The sequence below is a fragment of the Lutra lutra genome, chromosome 13, assembly GCF_902655055.1.
Source record: "Lutra lutra chromosome 13, mLutLut1.2, whole genome shotgun sequence".
NCBI lineage: Eukaryota > Metazoa > Chordata > Mammalia > Carnivora > Mustelidae > Lutra > Lutra lutra.
The window spans coordinates 93,877,983-93,901,488 of record NC_062290.1 but is presented as its reverse complement, the minus strand read 5'-3'; the positions used below and the strand labels follow the sequence as shown (position 1 = coordinate 93,901,488).

The 23,506-nt window shown below is 66.5% G+C and overlaps 1 protein-coding gene across 1 annotated transcript in view; it reads left to right on the top strand.

Annotated features, from left to right (window-relative positions):
* Positions 1-23,506, top strand: part of RXRA (retinoid X receptor alpha) — a 91,737-nt gene that overhangs the window by 51,886 nt on the left and 16,345 nt on the right. The window contains exons 2-4 of the mRNA XM_047699067.1: positions 14,676-14,941; positions 20,109-20,259; positions 20,355-20,534. Coding sequence (XP_047555023.1) covers positions 14,676-14,941; positions 20,109-20,259; positions 20,355-20,534 — 597 coding nt within the window. The remainder of the gene's footprint in view (positions 1-14,675; positions 14,942-20,108; positions 20,260-20,354; positions 20,535-23,506) is intronic.

The window sequence follows — 23,506 nt, the reverse complement described above, 5'->3', positions numbered from 1 at the left end:
AGGCCGAGTCCCTGTGGGCTGCAGAGGGGGCCCGTCCTGGCCTGTGCAGACCCTACTTCTCTGGCTATGCAGCGCCTTGTAGTCCCTTACGCCTCCCACAGTCAGGCTTCACCCCAGCCTCCCTCTGTCTGTCCTGTCCGGGACTCTCGGCCTCTGGGCCTGTACCTTTGCTGCCCCATCCTCCTGCGGGACCCTTGCCTTCTAGGGCTCTGTGCCACGTCTGCTGCTGGGGACGAGGGAGGACACAGCATCGCAGGCCAGGCTGGAACAAGTATTGTGCATCTGGATGCAGGAGCCCTCGCTGGGGGCCGTGCTGGCTGGCAGCAAGGGGGGGGGCTGGCAGCTTGGGGGGGGGCTGGCAGCATGGGGGGGTGCCCTGTCTGCCCTGTCTTCACAGCAGCGAGCACTGGGGCAGGGGGCTGGCCGGTGGGGGCAGGTTGAACTCTAGTCTGCTGGTGCTGTTCCTCTGTCCCAGGCCCTGGCGGGCGGCGTGCCCATCTGCTGCACCAGCTGCGGCCCGGGCTGCCGCATCTCAGATTGAGGAAACAAGGCTGGGGTCCCTGTCCTTTTCCCAGAAGTGCTGGTTTCAGCCAATGGGAGCTGCCTGTGGTCACAGGTGTCTGGGTGAGGGTGGTGGGCTGGGCAGGCCCTGGGAAAGGGGAACTCGCCCGCTGGGCTGGTGTGAGTGTCACTTGCTCCGGACGCCGGCGGCTGCCTTGTGGTGACGCTGGTCCTTCCGCACCTCCTTTCCCTCCCGGCCCCCTGCCGGCCCTGTACCGCCGCCCTGCATCGTCGGAGGCCGTGGGACCCCGAGCCAGCGGGCTGGGGGCTGATGGGGCCTCCCCCATGGTGGGACCTGTCACCCACACTCACCATGAGGCTGCACCTCCTGGCCTCTCTCTCGGGAGGGGGCCTGGCCTGGCAGCCTGGGGACCACAGGTGGCTGGCAGGTGAGGCCGGGACTGGCAGTCCTGGGGGCAGCCTGGCCTGTGTGCGTGGGCACTGGATTCTGGGGTGCGGTGGGAAGGGCGACCACCTCTGGGGAGGGCTTCTTGGGGTCTGGCTCACTCCCCGTTTTCACTGGGAGACTAGAGGTGGGGATCCGTGGAACGAGTCTGACTGGAGGGGGGCCGTGGATAGGGAGGAGGCCGGCAGGGGGTGGGGGGTGGCTGGTGCCGGCTCTGGCGAGTGGCGAAAGGCTACAGTAACCCCTTGTGCTAATGGGGGGCGTGCCCCTGCCTGTCCTGGCTCTTGGCCCTAGAAGAGGAGCAGGGGTGCCCGCGTGGTCTGCACTTGCCTGCGCCGGGGTCGGTGTTGGTGGCTGACTTGCCTTCGTAAATGTCCCTGGTGGGACGCGGTCTTCTGTGCCTGGGATTAGGGGAAACCGAGGCCCAGGTGTGCAGCAGGGAAGGGGCTCAAACAGACCTGGCCGGCGGGGGGCGGGGAGCTCGGACCACCAGGCCCTTTAAAGTTCTCGGGCAGCTGCTGGACGTCAGACTCTTACTGTCTCAGGTTCCGGCTGGCGTCTTCTGTGTCAGGAGCCGTGGCTTGGCCTGGCCTGTGCCGTGTGGACGGTGCAGGGAACTCCAGGGTGTTGGCCCTGGAACGCGCAGCTGGGTGTGGCAGTGTCCTGACTGGGGGCCGCCTGCCCCTGACATGCCCTTCGCAGGCTGTTCCCACGCTCTGTGGTGTCTGGAGCCGAGGGACGGGCCCAGGGCACACTTGCCCTGCACCCTCATCCTGGGGCCGGCTCTGGCCTGCTGGTGACCCAGAGCTGCACCTGCCTCTGCCCTCTGCGCCGGGCCGTCCTGGCCGAGTGATTGTGAAGGTCCGCTCGAAGTCGCCCTGTCCTCCTACAGCAAAGAACCTTCTGGCATGTGTCTTGGAACCAGGGGCTCGGTCTTTCCGGCTTTGGAGGTGTCGGCGGGGTTTGGGACTCCGTCCCTCGGACAGCTCTTCCTTGGGGGTGAGAACGGTGTGTGTGTGTCTCTTGTCTGCCTCCAGGCTTGACCCCGAACGGACCCCTTCATTTCTTGGCTCTGGCTTCCATATCTGTAAAATGGACCCAGGTAGAGAATTTTCTAGGGCTGTTTACCTTTTGTCACGACAGACGTTTAAAATCATGTCGTGACTTTTACACAGAACCTGTCCCGAGCGTGGGGCCCGGTCTGGGCTCCTGAACAGAGGCTGGGGCACGGGTTCCTACAGCTGGGCAGCCCGCGGTGCGAGTGTGTGCGGGGTGTGAGCGGGGGTCATCGTGGGCGCCGGGGATGGGGCCAGGCTCTCTGAGCATCCTGCAGGCCACGCTCCCCGGCTTCCCTATGGACGGTGTGGTCCGTGGCTCTGGCCACCTGCCTGGAGCGTGCACCCGGCTGCTGGGCGTTGGTCTCATTTGTCGGCTTCTCCCACGGTCCCCTGCTTGTCACCACTTGGTCCCACGTCTCGCTTGTTCCAATTCTTCGTTCCTGGGAAGCCCCCCGAGTGGTGTGTCAGCCCCACGTGCAGTGTTGGGCCAGTAGGGAGGCTTCTGGGAGTCAAACGCGTGAAGCTTGTAGCCTCTGGCATCTGTGGCCGCTGTTTGAGCACATCAGGGCTTTCTCCATGTTTCTGGGGTCTTTCTGTGCCTGGACCTGTGGTCTTCTGGCGTCTGAGTAGAAGCGGCTGTGCCAGGGGCCTCTTGGTACAGGGAGGGCGTTCCAGGTGACATCGCTGGGTGCTCTTGGGACCAGGTGCTGAGGGGTCCCCAGGCAGCTGGCAAGCCGTGTGTTCATTGTGGGGGGGGGGGGCTCCAGTCCCTTTGCCCACTTGGCCGGGCCGCTGCTCCGTGGACTGCTGGGTTTTGGGGATTGGGGTGGGTGTGAAGTCTCAGAGGCGTCTTTCTGGGCCCTGCTTCTCCCTCTCAGATGCCGAGAGGGTGTCCTGACTCGCTCTGGGTGGAGTGGGAGACGGACGCTGCTGTGTGCCGGGCTGGCCTCCTCCCGGCCTCTGCACTCGGCCTTGCCTGCTGGCTCCCCCGCCCCTGAGGCTGGACCACACTGAGCTCCAGCTCCCCAGGGCAGGGGACGGGTCCCCTGGGCTTCTCAGCATGGCCCTGCCACTGGGCATGCACATTGGTCACCTGGCTGGTCCTGGGGTGGCTGGTCCCCAGCCCTGTTGCCCCTGCACCCCTCCCCGCACTCCGGGCGTTCAGGACTGCCCATTATTTGTAGTTCACAGAGCTGTTTGCAGATAGTCCCGAGGACCGTGGCCGACAGTGGAAATGTACTTTCCCCAGACCCCTCCCCCACGGTGACTCTGGGGCTTGTTTGTGAGACTCCCAACAGGTGGACGCTGGTGAGCTAGAGAGGCCCGGGAGGGGGCTTGGGGGCAGGAGGTGCGTGGGTAGAGGCCCTGGCCTCACTCAGCCAGTGTGGCAGAGGCAGGAGTGCTGGGGCACCAGGGGGCCTCAGGCCTCCACGATGGGCCAGGGGCTTTGGAGTTTGGGGGTATATAATGGGGAGCTATGGCAGGTGCTAGCAGTGACCGTGGGCTGTGGCCAGTCCTGCTGAGTGATCAGCAGGAGGGATGGCTGCGGACTGGGTGTGCGGAGGCGGTGATTGCCAGTCTGTAGCCAGACCTGAGCTTGGCTGCTTGCCACTGTCCTCTGTACCGGGGGGCTACTGAGCACTTGGGGGGGCACTGTGGGGCGGACGGAGGTCGTGATCACCCAGAGCCCAGGGAGAGGCTCTCATGGGCCTTCTGTCCCTCCGTCCGTCTGCCCCCTGTTCTGCTGGAGACGCGGTGGGCTGGGTGCAAGCGTGGGTGCTCCCTGGGGCCTGTTCTGGGTTCCTGGGGCAGGGGACTGCTGGGGATGGATGCTGCCCCTCTCCCTCCGTGGCCACACCCAACCCCCAGGGACGTCCGTAGTCGGCATCCTGGTGACATGGTTTGACATTTGTGTGGACAGAGCCGAACGAAGTTCTAGGCTCCGCCAGGCCTGGCCCCGTGCTTGCACGGCTCTCTCTGGGTCTCCGTCTCCCCGCTCCCTGCCCAGGCTGGCAACCCGGGGGAGGAAGTTGAGGGCGGGGGCTGGCACACGGCAGGGCCCCAGTGGGCGGCTGGGTGAGCAGTTGGCTCTGAGCTGGGGAACCAGCCCAGCCCATGGGCATCACAGCCAGGGACGCGGCAGTGAGGGGTTCACACATTAGGCCCCCCAGAGGGGGCCCCGTGGGGCGGTTTCTCGCCCAGAACGGGAAGGAGCTGGCAGGGCTCTCAAGTGGGGCAGGGCAGGGGTGTGCAGAGGCTGCTCTGGGTGGGGATAGGGGCTGGGTGGCCGCGCCGTGCAGGGGAGCACCCACAGAGGCCCCCGCCCCGTGGAGGGGAGGCGCCCCTGCAGCCGCTGAGCCGGGGAAGCCCCGCTCCGGCAGGCAGACGTCCTGTTCTCGGTCTGTCTCACGGGTGAGGCCCTGTCTCCTGGCTACACCACTCTGCCTGCTGCCCCTGTGCACGGCTGGGCCCAGCCTAGGGCTCCCAGCTGAGTCAGTACAGTGTGGGTGAGCCTCTGCCCAGGGAACGATGCTGTGTGGCCAGGGTTCACGGCACGTGGTGATGGGGGGCCTGGGAAGCCCTCCGGGAACCCCTTGGGAACGGAGCAGATGCCCTGTTCTCCAGGGACTCCCAGGTTGGCCTGGTCCTGCCCGCTGCATGGCTCCAGGCAGCCACGTCCTGGGGGCTTGGAGCGTTTGTGCCACATCCAGGAGAGGGGGGTGCTCTGTGGGCAGAAGGGGGCTTTGGGGTTGCCCCCGGGGTGAGACCCCTGCACGCTGGGCCCAGAGTTTTACCTGGAGCGTCCCCTTTCCTTAGCCATCCCAGAAGTCCCTGACTTGGCACCCACCTGCCTGGAGGCCCCGCTCCCCACCGAGGCTGGGTGCCGTGGGGCAGGCTGGGCCCTGGGCGTCTGGGCAGCGTGTCTCAAAAGCCAACGGGGATGCAAATGAAAAGTAGAAAACCAGCCGGAGTGGGCAGAGAGCACAGGCGTTCGGCGACAGAGCAGGGCCTCTGGGCCAGCCGCCTCGGAGCCAGCCGTGGTAGCACAGCTCAGAATGAAACAAGGATCGTCTCTTTTCCTGTTGAAGAGAAGGGCTCAAGCAGCCCGTGGGCTCGGGGCCCCTCCCGCCTCAAGGTGCCAGGCCGCAGGCGGGCTTTCACCAGGAATCCCCCCTTCCCACCCACCTTCCTCCGTGGCTGCCGTCTGGGCTGCTCCCCGCCGGGCCTCGGGACAGTGGAGGAGACAGCCTGGAGGGGAGGCCGCGGCACGGAGGAGCCCCTGCCTGGCCCCGGAGAGGTGAGCGTGCTTCCCGCTCCCGCCACTCCGTCCCCACGGTGGGCCTCGTTGCCGGCCACCGGGTTCTGTGGCACCTGCAGCTTGGTGTCTGGCCACGCCACTGGCCACGGGGTGTCTTTGTGAGGGTGGGGGGCCTCAGGCTTGGGAGGAGCCTCACCCCCTGAGCCCTCTCCTGCTGTGGAGGAGCCCCCAGAGCTCCTGGGATGGCGCGGGCCGGGTGGGTGTGCTCTGGAGGCCCTGCCTCGGCTCCACGTGAGCCACGTGCGGCGTCTCTCTCCAGGGAGCCTCGGAGCCCCCGTGGTGCCACGTGGCAGGCTCGCGGGTATGGGGAGCTCCGTCTGACTGTGGCCGGTGTGGTGGCATCACTGCAGGTTGGTCGTGACTGCCGGCTCTTCTGTGCGCCTTTTGTCACCCCTTTCTGCGCCAGTGCCCCCCCCACGCCCCTGGCTCCCGTGGGCCCGGGGGTGTCAGCTGCGGCTGCTGCTTGGTCTCTCTGGCAGGCGGCCCGTGTCAGGCCACCGCGTTCGAGGTGTGGCCCAGCTGTCGGACAGCAGCGTGGGGCATTCTGCCTGCGGTGCCCAGGGACACGGGTGCCCCGGCCAGCCTGCCGAGGGCTCTCTGGCCACAGGGCTGGGCACTAGCATCTCTCTGGGCCGGGGACGCAGCATTGTTGTTCCAGGTCCTGGCAACCAGTGCACTGTCCTGACGCCCTCCTGGTGTGGGCTGGGCCGTCCTCCCCTCGGGGTCCCTAGGATGGGTGCGTAGCCCCATCAGTGAGGCTACCCGAAGCCTTGTTGCCCTCCCCCCACACCGTCATCTCTGGGGTAGAAGGATGTGTGCATCTTTTGGTAAAATCAGATGCCTTGGAGCTCCCCTAAAAGGACTGGTCTCAAGATGGGGGGGCCCTAGTGGGCGACTGTTTGGCTGGAACTCTGGGGCCAGCATCCTTTGAGGTTTCTGCCTGTGGGATGGATGGAGAAATAGTGCCCCAAAACAGGAACCCAGCTCAGCGCTCGGGGTGGGACTCGCCCATCCCACAGTCGCTGACCCAAGACCACCAGTCCTGACCACTGCCTGTCCACAGTCCTAGGCCTCTGGGGCCAGGTCTGCCTGCTGGTGGCCACCCTGCCTGCGGTCACGTAACTTCTCCTGGAAAAGCCGGCCCTGCTGGGAGCTCTGGGAGCCCCTGCAGTTGCAGGGGAGAGGGAAGGGAAGGTGGGGAGTTGGCATTTCCTGAGCCTGCGTTTGGGGGCGTCTGTGTGCTGTGCAGGTCGGAACCAGGAGGGAGGTGTCTGTACTCTAGGCCGTGTCCCCCATTCCCCTGAAGCCGTGAGCAGCCTCTGGGATCTTCTCTCTGCAGCACCCAGGGGCCCAGGGTGGCCTGGTGAGGATGGGGTGGGCCAGAGAGGCAGGGCTCTGGGGGGAATCCGGCCCCACCCACAGGTGCCAGGCTGAGGTGTGCCTCGCACCCCCCACTCTGCTCCTCTCCTTGTGTGGGTCTGAGCTGTGAAGACTTAGGGGCCGCGTGCTGCTCTGCGACTCCCATTCGTCCTCCATGCCGTGATGGTCCGAGCAGGGCTCCCCCAGGCTGGGCGCGTAGCTCAGCCCCCAGGGTACCCCAGAGAGTGCCCGCCGCAGGCCTCGCTGAGTGCTGCCAGCCCATCGGGCGAAGGCAGCGCCAGCTGCAGGAGTCAGGGGAAAGGGTGCAGATGCCTTTGGTTGGCTCTGGCTGCGCCTGGTGTAGGGGCTGTGGCCATGAGGACCAGGGACGCAAAGGGCGGCCTCCAGCAGAGATGCTGGCCCTCGTGCCCCCGGGCTTCAGTGCTGTCGCCCCTCAGCTCTTTTTGGAGCACCTTCCCGGCCCAGGGGCTGGCTGGCTGTTCCAAGGGGACCCTCTCCTGGGCACCCACTTCTCCTGTGCTCCCTGCTTCCCCCCCAGTGGCTGGACCTGCACCTGCTGCCGCTGGGCCTGACTGCAGTGCCTCCCCAGACCAGTCGGCCGCGCCGCCCCTCTTCTTCCCCTTCCCCCACCAGCCCTGGCCTGCTGGGGATGGCCGGCTCGACCCCGAAACGCCGTCCCTTTCACTACTTGTGGCAAATCCCATTTAGCATCAGGTACTGAGTGTGCCACCGTTGTGTGCGCGGTGTGGCAGGGCGGGGCTTTGCCCAGGGAATGGGTGATGGTGATGGTGGTGATCGCCATGGTAATGCTGCTGATGGTAGCGGTGATCGTGACGGTGATCGTGACGGTGATTGTGATGGTTCTGCTGGTGACGACGGTGATGACGGCGGGGGTGATGGTGGGGCTGACGGTGGGGGTGGTGATGGGTCATGACGATGGTGACGGTGACAGTGGTGGTCCTGGTGACAGGACAGATGTATTTGTCGTTGAGTGCTCGCCAGATATCAGCACTGATGTCCTGCCCTGAGCTTTATTACAGAGAGTGGTTTCCCCATTAGGTCCTTTGGGCCTCGACGGGGCCCGTGCCCGTGCCCGTGAAGGGCATTGCCCGAGCTGTTTCCTCAGGGCCGGGGAGTTTGAAGACGGTCAGCACTGAGAGCTTTAGGTTGCTGTCTCCTGGCTCCAGATCTGGTGTTACCAGTCCTGTCCTCACACCCTGGGGGGCCGTGCGGGGCCCTGGGGAAGGGGCCTGATGGGACCCCATAGATTCGGGCTGCCTGTGCCATCCCCGTCTTCCTATCTCTTTCCCCTGGGGGGCGGCAGGCGTCTGACCAGCCGTGCTTGGTGCTGGGTACCTTCCTGTGTTGGGGCCCAGGCCCCTTTGCCTTCAGCTTGTAACTCCTCCCTCCCTCCCGTTTCCCGTGCTCCCGCTCTGAGCCAGGCCCTGATCCCATTATCGGGGGCCAGGGTGGCTTCAGGGGCAGTGGGACGAGGGCGGGCAGAGGGCTGAGCTGTGAGTTCCAGGGGGAGAGCCCAGCTGCGTGGCTGCTTCTGGGGTGTGGGATGGGAGCCGAGCCCCTGCTGTCCCTGATGTGGGTGGGGATTAGTGACCACACAGGTGGGTCTGGCATTTCCAAGTCCTTGAGGTCTTATGCTCAGCTGGTTCTGGAGCCCTGAGCTCCCAGAGGCGGTGGGCAGATCAGAGTCCAGAGGCCTGAGCTGGCCCAGCGCACCTGGGGTCACTGAGACATGAACGCTTGGGGTCCCCAGGAAGCCTCAGACCCTTCCTGAGTTTTGGGTGGAGCCTCTGCCTGCTAGGTCCACCGTCTCTGGTCACTTGGGCCCCCCACAAGGCCTTGGGGCTGGGGGGGGGGTCATGCTGTCTGTCCTTTATCTAGCAGAGTGTCCTGTCTGTCCCCGGGTCTTCAGTGTCCCCCTGCCTGCCCCCACTTTGCTCCCGGGCCCCCGGGCCCCCGGGCCCCCCTGCGTGTCGCAGAGGGCTGGGTGGGGCAGCGCCGTGAAGCCGTACTTCAGAGAAGCCAGCTGGTGGTCTCCGGGGGACCTGTCGGGGGTGAAGTCCCTGTCGGGCGCCCAGGAACCAAAAGCCCTTGGAGCCGCTCGCGGTGCACAGGTGGGGGCAGGTGGAGGAACGTGTGTCTTGGCTCGCCGTGCCCCTCCTCTCTCCCTCTCTCGGGTCCGCGATCTGGGTGGATCTGGTCCACCGCGGGCTCCGTGTAGAGCGGGGCAGGTCCCGAGTCCTGGCCGCTGTGGGACCGTGGTCTTGCTGAGCCGGCCAGAGGGTGGGCCTCCGAGGCTGCGTGCCTCGTGCTCCCCCACCCCCACACCCTGCCCCAAGGCCTCTGGTGCTTGGGGCAGGGCAGGAGCAGCCCAGGGCTTCTCTTGACACCCTGGGAAGGCCCAGCTGACCTGTGTCCTCCTCAGCAGGGGCTGGGGTTTGGGGCTGGCACCACTGGTTTGGGACAGGGCAGGTGACCCCAGAGGAGCCGAAATTTCAGCCGCAGCCACCTGAGCCATCAGCTGACATGCGTGGGGCGGCCATCGGGGGCCATGCTCCGTGGGCTTGGGCGTGGCAGGGCCCCTGCATCTCAGCCCACCGTTTGCAGGCTGGAGAGCGGCCACCACGCTAGCCTCTTGCCATGGGTACGTTCAGTGTGCAGGAGGGGAGACAGGCTACGCGGGGCTGGGTCCATGCACCCTGGGGGCAGGCAGGGGTCTGCTCCAACAGGGCCTGCCCAGCCCCAGCTCGCGAAGGCCCCTCACCCTGCGGGGCCGGTCGAAGCTTCCTTCCACCCCCTCCGTCTGTCCCAGCCACCCTCAGCTTCCCCCAAACCCAGACGCTCGCCGTGGTCCCCACCGCAGTCCCTGCCGGGCGGCCACTTCTCCCTCCCACGGCGGCGGCGGCAGGGGAAGCAGTCCTTCCGGAAGGTGGGGGCTGAAGGTGGGTGTCCCGGGAAGCTCCCTAGGCCTGCCAGCGCCTCTACGTGGGGTTTCAGTTCCGGAGGGGGGCGGGTCTCCAGGCAGGGACACAGAATTGCAGAGCCTGGGGGAGCTTGTGCTCAGAACCCAGTCTTGTTTGTCCTGGGGTCTTCTGTGCCCCTCTTCCTCCTGGGCACCTGCTCTCCTGCCCCCTTGCGGTCCTTCTGGCCCCCCTCGAAGCCTTTGGCCTATGCCCGCCCATGGGACCCCTCCTCACACTCCTTCTGTTGGACCTCCTGTCTCTCCCCACCTCTGAGCTCCCCGCTTGGCTGGCCCCGCGTCCTCTTCTCCACTAGACATGCAGCCCCGGCCTGTGGCCTGCCTGAACTCGGCCCCAGTCGGTTCTGCAAAGTAGGGCCTTGGAGGAGCCCCGAGCTGCCCCGGAGGGGGCGGAGTCCCGGGGTGCACCCCAACCCCACCGCAGTGGGGCTGGCTGGCATTTCCTGCCACATGCCCCTGTCTACCCTGTGGGGAGCAGAAAGGCGTTGGTGGGGTTTCCCAGCTCCCTGCTGTGGGGTCCCTCCAAAACCCTGTTCTGGAGGGAGCACACGGAGCTCAGGGATTTTGGAGGGTGGTGGAGAGAGTCCCTCTCTCAAAGGGGCCTTAGGGGCCGCCTGCTGGGCCATTCCTGAGCGGTGGATGTAGTTTCCGCTTGCCCGCGGCTCTGATGGGGAGCTCACCACCCCAAGAAGCAGTCCCGCCGCTGTCCGTTGCCAGGAGTGCTTTCTTTACTTGACACTTTACCAAATACAGCTCCTCACCCTCGGGCTCTGGGGTGCAGGGAGGTCCTGGGGCTGAGACCCCAGTGCGTCCCGTCTCTGCCCGCGGCTGATGCCGGCCTCCAGGCGTTAGCATTTTAGAAGCAGTTCTGTGGCCTGAAGTGCCTTTTGTGCCAAAAGAGAATTCTGTCTGCCACTTCTTCCATGTAGCCTTCCTGGACTGAATTTGGCAGCCTTTCCAGGTCTCTTCACCCATGCTGGGGCTGCTGGGCCTCCCCTGTTTGGACAGGGACCTGTCCTTCCTGGAGGTCCCTGTGAGCTCCCAGGCCATGGCCTCCTTCCCCAGTCTCACTGATTGCTCATGGTCCCAAAGGGGTGCATGCGTGTGTGTGTTGGTGTGTGTGCGTCTGTGCACACGTGTGTTCATACGTGTGTGTTCGTGTGTGCATACGTGTGTGCGCGTGCGTGCATGCGCAGTGTAAGGGGCATGGGGTGCTGAGGGTGTGAGGTTTGGGGTTCGGGCTTTGCCCCTCCCTCACAAGCCCCTCTGCATCCCTGGGGCAGGGAACCTGCGTCCAGTGTCCTGCAGCCGCGCTGAGCAGGGGTCAGTTAAGCGTGTGGTGACCAGCCAGTGACAAAGCCAGAGCAGGTTCAGAGTATGGCTTGTAAAGAACAAGGCCTGAACGTTCCTCTGCTTCTCAGTGGGTGGGGGCGGGTGAGGGGCTTGGCCGAGAGGAGCCTTGCACGCGTGTGGAGGGGGGCGGGCAGGGCCTCTGCAGGCGGAGGATGTGTGGGCTTTTTTTGCTTTTTCTTTGTAACGTTCCCTTCCTGGCCAGAGTGTCTCTCTCCAGAAGACTCCAGAAAACACACCCAGCCCATTGTCACCCAGGCTCCGGGAAAGTGTCTACTGTGGATGCTCTGTGTAAACAGGAAACACCCAAAGCCAGGGAGGGGGGTGGGGGGACATGTACTGGTGGGGGTTGGGGGCAGCAGGGGTCCTGAGGGGGCATGTGTCGTGGGGGGACAGCAGGGATCCCGAGGGAGCACGCACTGGTGGGGGCTGGGGACAGCAGGGATCCCGAGGGAGCATGCACTGGTGGGGACTGGGGACAGCAGGGATCCCGAGGGAGCACGCACTGGTGGGAGCTGGGGACAGCAGGGCTCCTGAGGGGGCACACACTGGTGGGGGGACAGCAGGGATCCCGAGGGAGCACGCACTGGTGGGGGGCAGCCGGGGACAGCAGGGATCCCGGGGGAGCACGCACTGGTGGGGGGCAGCCGGGGACAGCAGGGATCCCGAGGGAGCACGCACTGGTGGAGGCTGGGGACAGCAGTGCTCCTGAGGGGGCACGCACTGGTGGGGGGCAGCCGGGGACAGCAGGGATCCCGAGGGAGCACGCACTGGTGGGGCTGGGGACAGCAGGGCTCCCGAGGGGGCATGCACTGAGGGGGCCGGTGTAGCCTCCAGACTCAGCAGCCCCAGAAGCTCACACTGGAGCACTTGCTGGACACTTGAGCCTGAGCCGTCCAGCCGGGGCGGGCTGAGGCCGCACAGAAGCCGGCGGTGGCTGCTTCTTCCCCTGGTGGCTCCCCCGTCCTGGTTCTCGGACTTGGACTGGGGCAGGCAGTGCCTTGCGGGGCTGGGAGCTTTGGGGTGCAGCCTGGCAGCCGGCGGTCAAACAGGCCTCCCCCCTCCTTCTTCCTTCCTTCCGGCCAAGCTTTCTCCCGCTTCTCCCTCCCTTCCTGGGGCAGCAGCAAACAAGCAGCAGCTCAGGCCGCAGGGTGGGCGGTGGTGGGTGCGGGCCCCGCAGTTGGGAGCCGTGGCAGCAGCGGATGCTCCTCCCAGCGCCTGTGGCGACTGGCTGCACCCCTGCACCCCGCCCCTTGAGGCGAGCGGCCCCTGAGAAGCCCTGCGGTGTCCTGGTCTGATTCAGGCCCCCTGGGCCCCCGGAGCACCTGGGCAGGGGTGGAGTCTAGGAGTGGCTGCTGGGCTTGGCCCTGGCATCCTGGTCTCCTTCCCGCTTCTAGGAAGAAAGATGCGTGGGGGTGCAGGGACGCCCTTCTGGGCCTGGGAGCCCCGGGTGCCCTGGCTGCCTGGCGGGGTCTCTGTGCTCTCCCGCGGAGCTGGCCGCTGATGCTGTTTCGCAGAGTCCGTCTTGTCCCCCTTCGCGTCCACGCTGAAGTCAGAGAGGTGCCCGTCCGACTGCATGGAGGGGGCAGCCCTGGTCCAGGCCGTGGCTGGCTTCTGCAACGCGGTGTGTGTAGACAGGGAAGCCCAGGCTTGGGCAGGGGTGAAGCCGGCACCGGGCCCCCATCCAGGGCTGGCTGCCGGCTGGGGAGGCAGGCCACGGTGGGTCCCTGCTTGCCTGGTGTGGGGCAGCTGCGGATTTTGCACTCATGCCTTCGGGCGAGTCTCACGCCAGCGGTCTGTGCCTCAGTCTCTGTCTGTCTTGGATGGGGGACAGGGCCGCAGGAACCCCGTGGTTCAGGGACTGGCAGCCTGGCCTGGGTCCGGTGTGTACAGACACCTCTCCCTGCCTGTCCTCTGTCGTCAGCCCCGCTGCTCCCCTCTGGGCTTTCTCGGGAAGGTATGGCCCTCGAGGCACACGTGTTTAGGGCACTTTGAGACCAACAGAGCAGATCTGTGGTGCCCACCCCACCCTTGCTGACAGGCGTTGCCGGCCCCCAGTGCCGCTGGGATTCTAGTTTTCGTTCTCAAGTTCACTGAAATGGGCGATCTCCGATTTTGTGAGTGACTGGCGTTTCCACTGGTTCGGCTGAGGCTGCAGTCAGTGGAGTCAGGGTGCCAGAGGCTCGCCCACCCCCAGCTGGGCCGTGGGATTCCAGGCTGGCTTCTGTGCCTCCAATCCCACGGAACGGGGAGGAGGGGGAAGTGTCCTGCGGGCCGGGGACTGCGAGGCGGAAGCGGGTAAATGCTCGTGGGGGCTGGGCCTCTGGTGGGGTGGCACATCCCCATGGGACCACCCCACCCTTCGGGCTGGCCACCCCCAGCATCTCCAGGGACAGGGTCGTACGGCCCTGATAAGGGTTTTGGCCAGAGTCACGTGTGCCACATCTTAGCTGGGCCGCTTGGTCGTGGTGTCCCGCCACGTGATGGGGTCTGTTCCCCAAGACTCAGGGGGGCCTTTGGAACACAGCCGCCCCGACGTTCAGGGAGGCAAGTGGTCCCCGGAACCTTGAGGGGCGCAGCTGGGTTGGGCCCTCTGACCTGGGGTGTTGTGGGCCAGGCCCGTTTGCAGGTGGGAAGGCTGAGGCTGGAGGAGGGGCCCCAGGGCGTTCTGCGGGTGGAGGCAGCCTCGGGCTCCCCGGCTCTGCTGCTGTGCTGGTGCCTGCCCGTGGGCAGTGGATTCGCCGCCCGAGCCTTCCTCTGGGGGAGCCTTCTTCCTGCAGAGTGTGGGGTGGAGGCCTCATTAGCTCTCTCGTTGGGGCTTTGAAATCCCCGAGATGAAAGCATGTGTGGGAGGTCCCAGCCTCTCCCCGCAGCCTCTGGGCTGGCACACACCCCAGCCTGTCCACGAGGCCCCTGCGGAAGCGGGCCCGGGCACATCGGAAGCGGGCGTCTCTCCGGGGCCTCGCGGGTTGAGGGGCCGTGGCCGCGGGGGTGTCTGGGCAGGCGCGGGCGGGGTGGTGTGTTGAGGCCACAGAACTCGGAGCGGGGGTCAGCCTCCTGGCAGATGTGCTGTGCCCTGGGCAGCTGTGGGCACTCGGGGCCTCGGCGGCGTGTCTGCAAGCTGGGCCAGGACGAGTACTCAGCATGTGGCTCTCAGCCCCGGGCACGGGGTCCGCCTCGTGGACATGGTGGGCACTCGGGGAGCGGCAGCCTCGTGGCCCTTACTGTCACGGCCCACCTTTAGTCCTTCCCCTTGGGCGCACGGGCAGAGGGGCCAGCAGCTCGTGGTGAGCGGGCGTTCCAGGTGGATAGGCGGCTCTCTGGCCTCCTGGCCTGGACGGGCACCAGAGAGCCTGCCGCTGGCAGCTGTCCCCTGCTCGGCCTGCGCCCCGCGGCCGGGGCTGGCGGGTGTCGGGGGGCAGCTCCTTGCACTCTGGCCTCCTGTTGGCAGGACTCTGCGGCATGAACTGTTAGGCTCGCGGTGGGGTTAGGCTCACCATGGGGACGCCGGGGCCTGGCCTCTCTGTGGCCTCTGTGCCCCGCGGGGAGCAGGCTGGGCAGTATAAGTTCCTGACCACCCTCTTCTGGGTTCTTGTCTTACAGACTTCTCCACCCAGGTGAACTCCTCATCCCTCAACTCCCCGACGGGCCGAGGCTCCATGGCCGCCCCCTCGCTGCACCCCTCCCTGGGCCCGGGCATCGGTTCCTCTCTCGGCTCCCCAGGACAGCTGCACTCGCCCATCAGCACCCTGAGCTCCCCCATCAACGGCATGGGCCCGCCCTTCTCGGTCATCAGCTCCCCCATGGGCCCCCACTCCATGTCAGTGCCCACCACGCCTGCCCTGGGCTTCGGCACGGGCAGCCCCCAGGTAAGTGCAGAGGTAGGACCCCTCCTGTGGACCCTGGGGGTGCGCACTGTCATTTCTGCCCTTTGCTGCTGGGAAGCAGAGCCTAGAGAGGAGGCTCCCGCCTGAGTTTGAGGCCGGCTCTGGCCGACTCCCCAGCCCTGGACTCTCAGAGGTCATTAGCCAAGCTCCCTGCAGCTGGCCGTCTCTGCCAGTGGGCCCCTGCTGTCGGGGGGCTCCCTGCTCCCGGGGCCCGGCTCTGGAGGTGGGGGCTCTATGTGTGTCGGGTTGAACCCGCCTCCCTGGAGCTTCTGTCCCTTCTTGGCCCTTCGCTCCTGAGCCTCTGCTCAGCCCACACCAGGGGCTCCGGCACCCCTGGGCCCCGATCCCAGGGCAGAGACGCGCAGGCTCCGTGCAGATGCGCCCCCCTCGGACCAGGCCCCGGACTCCTCCGCGGGGCTTGTGGTCTTTCCCACAGTCATGTGTTCGGAGCTGTCTGGCTTTCGGGATCGTCCGTGAATCAGGAAGCCGGTGCCCGGCAGGGCCTGGCTCACTTCCGTTCTTGCGACGTGGATCCTGGAGGCCCACCCTCTGCGGGGCGCCTCTCATCCAAACCCAAACCCCTGCAGAGCTGTCCTGAGCTCTTCTGGAGGTCCCTGCGTTGTGAAGGGGCCCCAGGGCCCGGTCGGGCCTCTCTTCTCCCAGCTCCGTGTACTTCCCGGTGGATTTCTGCTGGGTGGATGGGAGACCTGCCTGAGTCCTAGCTGTCCTTGCTGGAGTAGGGAGGGCCCTGTTCCCCGTCCAAGTGCACGCGCCGTCCTTCTTGCCCCAGTAGGTGAAGGCCCCCGTGGTGGAGGGTCTGTAAACCATCTCCACGGAGCCTCAGGATGGCCTGTTGGGAGGCCTTGAAGTGCAGGCGTCCCTGCCCAGAGCCATACATCTAATTGTGCCCTCCGTGTCCCAGGGGCTCCCAAACCCCCTACTGCCATGCCACCTGCAGGGCAGCCCTCCTTGGCCCTGGTGAGGGAGGCCTGGGGCACTCCTGAGCCCGCCTGCTGCCTGTCTGGCTGGGCCTCTAGGCCTGGCCTTGGTGCAGGATCTTGTTGGCTTTTCCAGAGTGACCTTGTCAGCCCTTGGTGGCTGAGGGAAGGGGGCAGAATAGCTAGGGCCCCTGTCATGTCACCTGGGCCCCAGAGCAGGCAGGAGGCCTGAGGTGCTGGCATGCAGGAGGCTCGGCTGCCTTCCTGGGCCGGGCCAGGTCATTTTCAGCACGGCCGCCCCACCCCCACTCTTGCTGGCTGCACAGCGCCGTGCAGGGAGCGAGAGGACACAAGGAGTGGGAGCCCGCACCTGCCCCTTGGGGACCGTGATGGAGGCAGGCACCTGCAGACCCTCAGCCCCACGGGGGTCCTTGCCAGCCTTAGGCCTGCCACCCGTCCCAGACACCCCAAGGGCTTGTGCACAGCAGGAGTCCGGCGGTGGCAGTGACGCCCTTCAGACCTTGGGGGCACCTGCCCCTCGGTACCGGTCACCTGTCTGGAGGCAGGGCGGCGCGGTGCTAGGGAGTGAGGGGTTTCGGGACCACATTGTCCTGTTCTGTTATCCTCTGCGCTCAGCCTGGTTCCTGGCACTTAGTGGGTGCTGGTGGAACCCAGGTTGTGCGTGGAAAGGGGCCCCGGGTCCCATGAAGCTGACACGGAGTCAGGGCAAGAGTCGGACCTGGGGCAGGGCAGGAAGCAAATCTGTGTCCCAGATGCTCATTACTGCCCTGTGGTCGGCCGCCCATCTGTCTGTGTGTCAGTCTGTCAGGTGGGCCACAGTGAGCTCTGCCACAGTCTGTGCACCCCTCCCCCCGCCGTGCTTGGCCTCTCTGGCTGCCCTTCCCGGGTGGGCCTCTGTCTCCCCTGAACCCTGCCGCCAGCCCCACGCCCCCGTAGCTCCTTCCTGGAGCGAGCGCAGCTTCTGAGTTTCAGCAGCCTGTCTCGGAGACCTGGGGTTCCCCATATTCATGGGCATGTGGGTGGAGTTCAAAGGGGGGCATGCCCCACCCCCTCCCCAAACCACAACCGCGAAGTCATGGTTGCCAGAACAGGGAGGTTCTCTGCTGTTGTTGGGGGAGGCCCAGCGCTCTGCGGAGGGCTGCCCGCTCGAGCCCACAGCGCTGAGGGAAGGGGGAGTCAACACCTGAGCCCACCCCACTTGGCCCGCCGTGTGAGCTGGGCCGAGTGCCCAAATGGCCCCGCATCTCTTCCTGGTCTGGGGGCTCCATCAGTGCCAGGCCCAGGAGCGTCCCCCGCTCGTCCCAGAGCCTGCCCGCCGCACCTGGCCCACCGTGGGCAGCCCCGCGTCCAGCCGTCTCCAGCCCAGCAAAGCTTCCCCGGTGCGGGATCCTCTTGGGCCAGTGGGGCGGCCAGTGCTGAGGGGTCCTGTGGCTGTGAGGCTCTGGGACGGGGCGACCAGGTAAGGTGGGTCGTGCTGCAGGGTTTGCCCCTGCCTTGCTGGCAGCGTGAGGCCGGCGAGGCCGAGGACCTGCTCCGTGTGTGGCGGGCCTGAGCCTTCAACCCCGGTTCTGGCCGTGGGTGATGGCCTCCCCCGTGGGTTGGTGGGGAGGGCCTGCCGTGGGCTCCGGAGGGAGGGCGTGGTGGGCACGGAAGAGAGGAGCCTCGTGAGGCGGCAGGAGACCCTGGTGGGGCACAGAGGAGGCAGGTGGCGATTTTAGTAAGTCCTGGAGGCTCCGGTGGGAACTGAAATAGATGCCCAGGGTCTGAAAGGGGAAACGAGACGGGCCCCCACCCTGGCCACAGCACGCGGCCATTGGGCTCTAGTGTGGGGCTGCTGGCGCCGTGGGTCTCCCCAGAGGTGAGGTGGGGTGGGCTACAGGAGGGGAGCAGCCCCTCGTAGGTGGGGGGCTGGGGAGGGGTGTGTGCAAGGTAGAACGAGGCCCCGGGAATCGGTTTGTCCTCTGTCCGGGAGCTGTGAACCCAGCCAAGGCCCATCAGCTTGGAGCTGGGCAGGGGGAGCGGTGTGGAGAGCGAGCCCGACCCCAACAGCCTTGCCCTGGTGGCCCTGTGGGGACCACGTACTAGTTGAGGCAAAGAAACGAAGTGGGCAGCTTGTGTTGAGTGGGGTCTCCGGCCCAGCCCTCGTCTCCCCACACGTGCAGGGGCTCCTCGGACGACTACTTTCCTCGTGGGAAGCCTAGGCCCGGGAGGGCAGGGATGCCCTGGCACGTGGTCCGGGGCCACATCAGTGACCGTCCGTCCGGCCTGTGGCTCCTTCCCATGTGGGTCCCCGGCCAGCCTCCTCCCTGCTGCAGCCCTGCCTCAGTTTACCCAGGGGAAGCACCAGTCCCTAGGGCCTGCATGCACATGGGAGGCTGGGAGGGCAGGTGGCCCACTATCTGCCCAGCATGCTGTGGGCACGCGTGAAAGAGGAAATGCCCAGGTTCCTCTCCCTGTGCTCCTAAGTGGACCCAGCCACACGGAGACCTGCCCAGGCTCCCACAGCACAGGGACAGGCCTCCTGCTCTCGTGTCCTGGGTGGCTCCCTGCAGGTGGGTCATGGGGACCAGCTGGCGGCGCCCCCTCCTGGAGGCCAAGCACTGAGGCAGCTGCCCGGGCGTCCGCTCGGCTATGCGGCCAGCAGCCCTTAGTCCCGCACACCAGTGACCTCACGGGCAGAATGACAGTGATTTCCCCAAAGGCGCACAATGAATGGAGGGGATGTGATTTGGAGGCCTTGCCGAAGCTGCACTGTCCCCCCTACCCCGCTCCTCCCCTGTCCCCACCGGCCTGTGAGCTCCGTGGCACCGCGTCTCTGACCACCTGGTTGGGGTCACCAAGCGGCTGTGGACAAACCAGTCTCTTGGGGCCTCGGTTTCCCCTTCTGCAGCACTCGGGGGTCTCCTCGGTGCTCACCACCTGCCACTCTGAGGCCTCAGCTTCAAATGCTGCTCCACCAGTCCCCCAACCCGGGAAATGCGGGTCGGGGGGGCGTTCCCGCGCTCTGAGGGGTGCGCACATGAACCCGGCGTGGGCGCTGGGGCTCTTACAGACCACGCCCCTGCTCAGGCCCCTGTCTTCCCTGGGGGGCGCTCCTGGCACCTGGGGACGGAGCAGGTGGGCCTGCTGGCCTTGCCCGGGGGGCTGCTCTGTTCTTCATGACGCCCCACCCTGGTTCTGCGGGGGTTAAGCGTCCTCACGGGGCCGCACGGAGGCCCACGCGGAAGGAGGCTTTGGGTCGTTTCTGCTTCGTGTGCCTTGAGCCCACGCTCTTCCTGCCCCTTGAGGAAAGGGGCAGGGGGGGGGTTGGGGGCCGTGGGGACGGAAGGAGGCGAGGTTCCCGCTGGCAGGAGGGGCCCGGGGCTACCAGGGGGCAGCATGGCGCCCGCCGCCCTTCCCCACGGACGCCCGCACCATCCGGTCTCCGCCTCCGCCGGGTTTGCAGAAGTGGGGGTGCGGGGGTGCCGCGCGGCTGGGGTCCCGGCACCGGGGGAGACGGGCCGGCCTGTGGGCTGCTGTGGGGAGCGTCTCTGGGTGCTGACAGCAGCCCTGGACTGGACGCAGCAGAACCAAAACTGCTGTGTCACCGCTGTGTCACCGCCGCGCGGCTGTTGCTGGGTGACTGGTGAGTTTCCCACGCTTCCTCCAGGAGGGGCGGGGCTGGGCGCCGAGGGGTGCTGGCCTGGCCCTGCACGCCTGGAGCTACATGACCCGGGACCCCCACTCTGATCCCTGCGGCCCTGGCAGGGTGGCCTGCTGCATGGACCCCGACTCTCTGGTCTGCTGGGACCAGGCCTCGGCACCCACCATCTGTGGGTCGGGGTTCCCCCAAGTGCCTGCCTCACGGGGACGGTGGCGAGTTCATGTGGTCTTGTCCAGGGCGTGCGCAGTAATGGGGGGCAGTTCTTAGCTGAGCGAGGGGCAGGGGCATGAGCAGGGCCTCAGGGGTCCTCCCCTGAGGTCTGGGTCGGCTGTGGGCAGAGCAGCCCCCCGAAGCCTGGTGGCCGCTCAGCACAGGTGGGCCCTGCCCCTCCTGAGCTGTGTGGCCTGTGGCGGGCAGGGCCCCCCTCTGAGCCTCGGTTTCCCTCTCTGTAAAGTGGGGTTACGTTGGTGGCTCCCTGACCGTGGGGCGGGTGCGGGGGAGCATGCTGACACGTGCCCCCCAGACACCCCTGCTTTTCCCTCCTCAGCTCAGCTCACCCATGAACCCCGTCAGCAGCAGCGAGGACATCAAGCCCCCCCTGGGCCTCAATGGTGTCCTCAAAGTCCCGGCCCACCCCTCAGGGAACATGGCGTCCTTCACCAAGCACATCTGTGCCATCTGTGGGGACCGCTCCTCAGGTAGGACGCCGCGGCACCACGGGACCCCACAGGCGGGGCACAGGGAGGTGGGAGGCTGGCCGGGGCGGCGTGGTCACGGGGGCCTCTCCCCGCAGGCAAGCACTACGGGGTCTACAGCTGCGAGGGCTGCAAGGGCTTCTTCAAGCGGACGGTGCGCAAGGACCTGACCTACACGTGCCGGGACAACAAGGACTGCCTGATCGACAAGCGGCAGCGGAACCGCTGTCAGTACTGCCGCTACCAGAAGTGCCTGGCCATGGGCATGAAGCGGGAAGGTGGGCACGGGCACTGGCCGGGCGGGGGGTGGTGCAGTGCCGCGTCCTGCTTGCCCGGGTGCTCGCTCCCTGCGGGGCGTGTGGCTGCGCGGCGGGCTTTGCTCCACCTTCCCTGCACCTGCTGCGTGCCCGGGATCACCGAGGGGCCCGCGTCCGTCCTTCCAGCCCGGTGGCGGACTTGCGCCGATCGAACCCTCCTCATGGTCATGCCACGAGGTCGTGGCAACCCGGTGCATGGTTTCCGGGGCGCCGGGCAAGGGCAGCTTAAGCAGCGCGAGGGCCGAGGTGGGAGGTGGGGTCGGGGCGGGAGGAGCCCAGGGTCGCGGGTGCCTGTGTGTCCTGAGCAGGATACTCCGGAGACCGAGCGGGTGTCCCCGAGTCCGCCGAGTGCCGGGGTCGCCCTGGGCCCCTCTTCCTTCTGCACACCTGGTGAAGGCTCCCCGGGTCCTCAGAGCAGTCGGACTCTCAGGCTTGGGTATGGGGGCCCGCTTTATGGACAGCGTTTATTAGGGGCAGGGCAGGGGGACAGCTGGCATGGAAGGTCACTCCCCTGAGGCCATTGAACTTGTTAAGTGACTCAGCCAGATTTGGGCCCGAGCTCTTGGCCCCAGCGTGGCAGTGTGACCTCCCTCTGTCCAGCCTCTCGCTGTGGGCCTCAGTTTCCCCATCTGCAGGCTTGCCGACCGCTGTGTCCTGCTGGATTCATTCCCTGGGTTACACTCTGCTCCTGTGCTCAGATGCAGCGGGCGGGGGGCCCGTCTCGCTGGCGCTCACACCCAGGGCCTCGTGGGACTGGGGAGGTGCTCTCTGGAAGCAGGGGCTCTGTGTCTGCTCCCGTCTGTGCCACCGCTGCTCCTGACGGGGTCCCCAGGCTGGTGGCCCACTGCCGAGGACTGTCACCTGCGGTGCCTGTGGTTCTCGTCTCATTTCCTCTTTTAGCTCCATGATTCTTGGGGAGAAGCTGAGACCCAGACGGGCCGTGCGGTCCTGCAGGATTTCCTGCTCTGGGCTGCAGGGGACAAGCAGGACATGGCGCCGCTCCCGGCAAGGGGAGCCGCAGGGGCCGGCGCCATCCATGGGGGGTGTGTGCCCCCATGCCTTCTGGTCGGGGTGCCTGTTCCTTGTACTGCTCGGTCCACCCACTCTTCCTCGTGCAGGTGGAGAGGCTGAAGCCCAGAGGGTCCAGGGCTTGTCTGAGGTCGCATGCCAGGTGGGACGCAGGCGTCTGGCTCCCAGTGCTGCCCTCCTTCAGGCCATCCCGGGTTGAGGAAGCACGTGCCCAGCCGGAGGACGTGTGCACCCGGCCCCGGTTCCTCCGGATGCCCCTGTAATCAGGGAGGCCTTGCTAGGGGAGGTCCATGCAGCATTGTTGCTGGGACAGGAACTCGGGCAGGGCAAGCGTGTTGCAGGCAGTAGACCGGTGTGTGCCCAGGTGTGGGGCCTGGGCAGAAGGCTGGGTGCCGGCATGCCGTGGGAGGCTCGGGCTCCCTCGAGGACAGCCTAGCACAGGGCGAGCCTGGGTTAGTGCCCGAGACCACTCGCTTGCCAAGCTCAGCTCTCCTGGTGCCAGGTGCCATGCTGGGTGCTGGGCATGAGCACTGAGCTGTGGGCAGGCGTCCAGTGACCATGATTGTCATGTTACCAGGCAGCAGCCCCCCCACCCCGGTATGGTCAGTGTTGGTCGGGGAACCCAACTGCGGGCCGATGTCCAGCCTGATGCCCTAAGACTGGAGGATGTAGGGAGAGCATGAGCCCAGCCGGAGGGCGTGCGTGTGCTGAGGTCAAGAACACGAGCCGGTAGAGCTGCTCTGCGAGGCCCGGATGCCATTCCAGGCCCCAGAGAGTGACCCTCCCCCCCCAGGTCCCTGGATGGCTCCGGAGATGCTGACCTCTTCCTCAAGCCCTCTCAGCCTGGCTGCTTGGAGCCTGGGCGCCATCAGACTCTGGCTGCCGCCTCCCCTGCCCGTCTCGGGAGAGACTGGGTGATGCCCGTCTTGCCCCAGTGCAGCTCCAGGGTCCCAGGGTGGAAGAGGCCTGGTCTGGCCCCTGCCCTGGTGCCCACGGGGACAGGGTGTTGTGTGGAGGGCCTCACTGGGCACCCTGCCCCATCGCCCTGCTGCTGGGCTTCTCGGAGACAGACGGGCTGCAGAGGTTGTGGGGGGAGGGGTCCGGGCTGCCCCCGTCAGCTCGGTCCGGAGTTTCGCCAGCCTGTGTCTCTCGCCTCGCTCTCTCATCTGATGGATGAGTCTGGGGCTTTAGGTGCGTTCCTGAGGCAGCACATGGCCCTCAAGACCTGAGTCATGGGCCGTTAGATAAATACCTGATCCCGGCAGGGCCCCCCTCCTTCTTGCCTTGTATCGGATTTATAAGTCACAACGCACAGTAAAAACCCTCCCACGGAGCTCTCTCCTGCCCGAAGCACAGCAGCACACAGCTGGGCCCCTTCCCTGTGCTTGCCCAGTGCTCGGGGCCCAGTGCACAGCCTCTGTCTTGAGTGAGTGACCAGTGGCCCCAGTGTGACTCTGGAGCCAGTCCAGCAGGGAGCTCCAGGGTCTCCCAGGCCCCGAGGCCTGTAGCTGGGTGCTGGGAACTGCCCCGTCCCCCCAGAACTGGTCCTGAAACTGCTCCTTTCCTCTTTGTTGTCTCGGCGACAAGCTGGGGGCCTGCCAGCAGCAGGGCAGCATGGCACCCAGGGGAGTGGGGGCGAGCCACGCCGGGCTTGGCCTGGAGCACGGAGGATGGGAGGTGTTGGTTTCCAGTCTGGCCTGGGCTGCGTGGCCCTGCAGAGAAGCTTGTGATCAGGGCCCCGGTACGGGCGAGGAAGCGGGCTTGCACCCAGACGGTGTCCCCCAGTGCAGCGCGGGAGGGAGCAGCTCGGGGTTGGCATCCAGACTGGCTGACCCTCAGGGAGAGCTCAGGAGGGGCTTGCTCTGGCTTAGAGTGGACAGAGACCCCTCCTTGGTGCCGGCAGA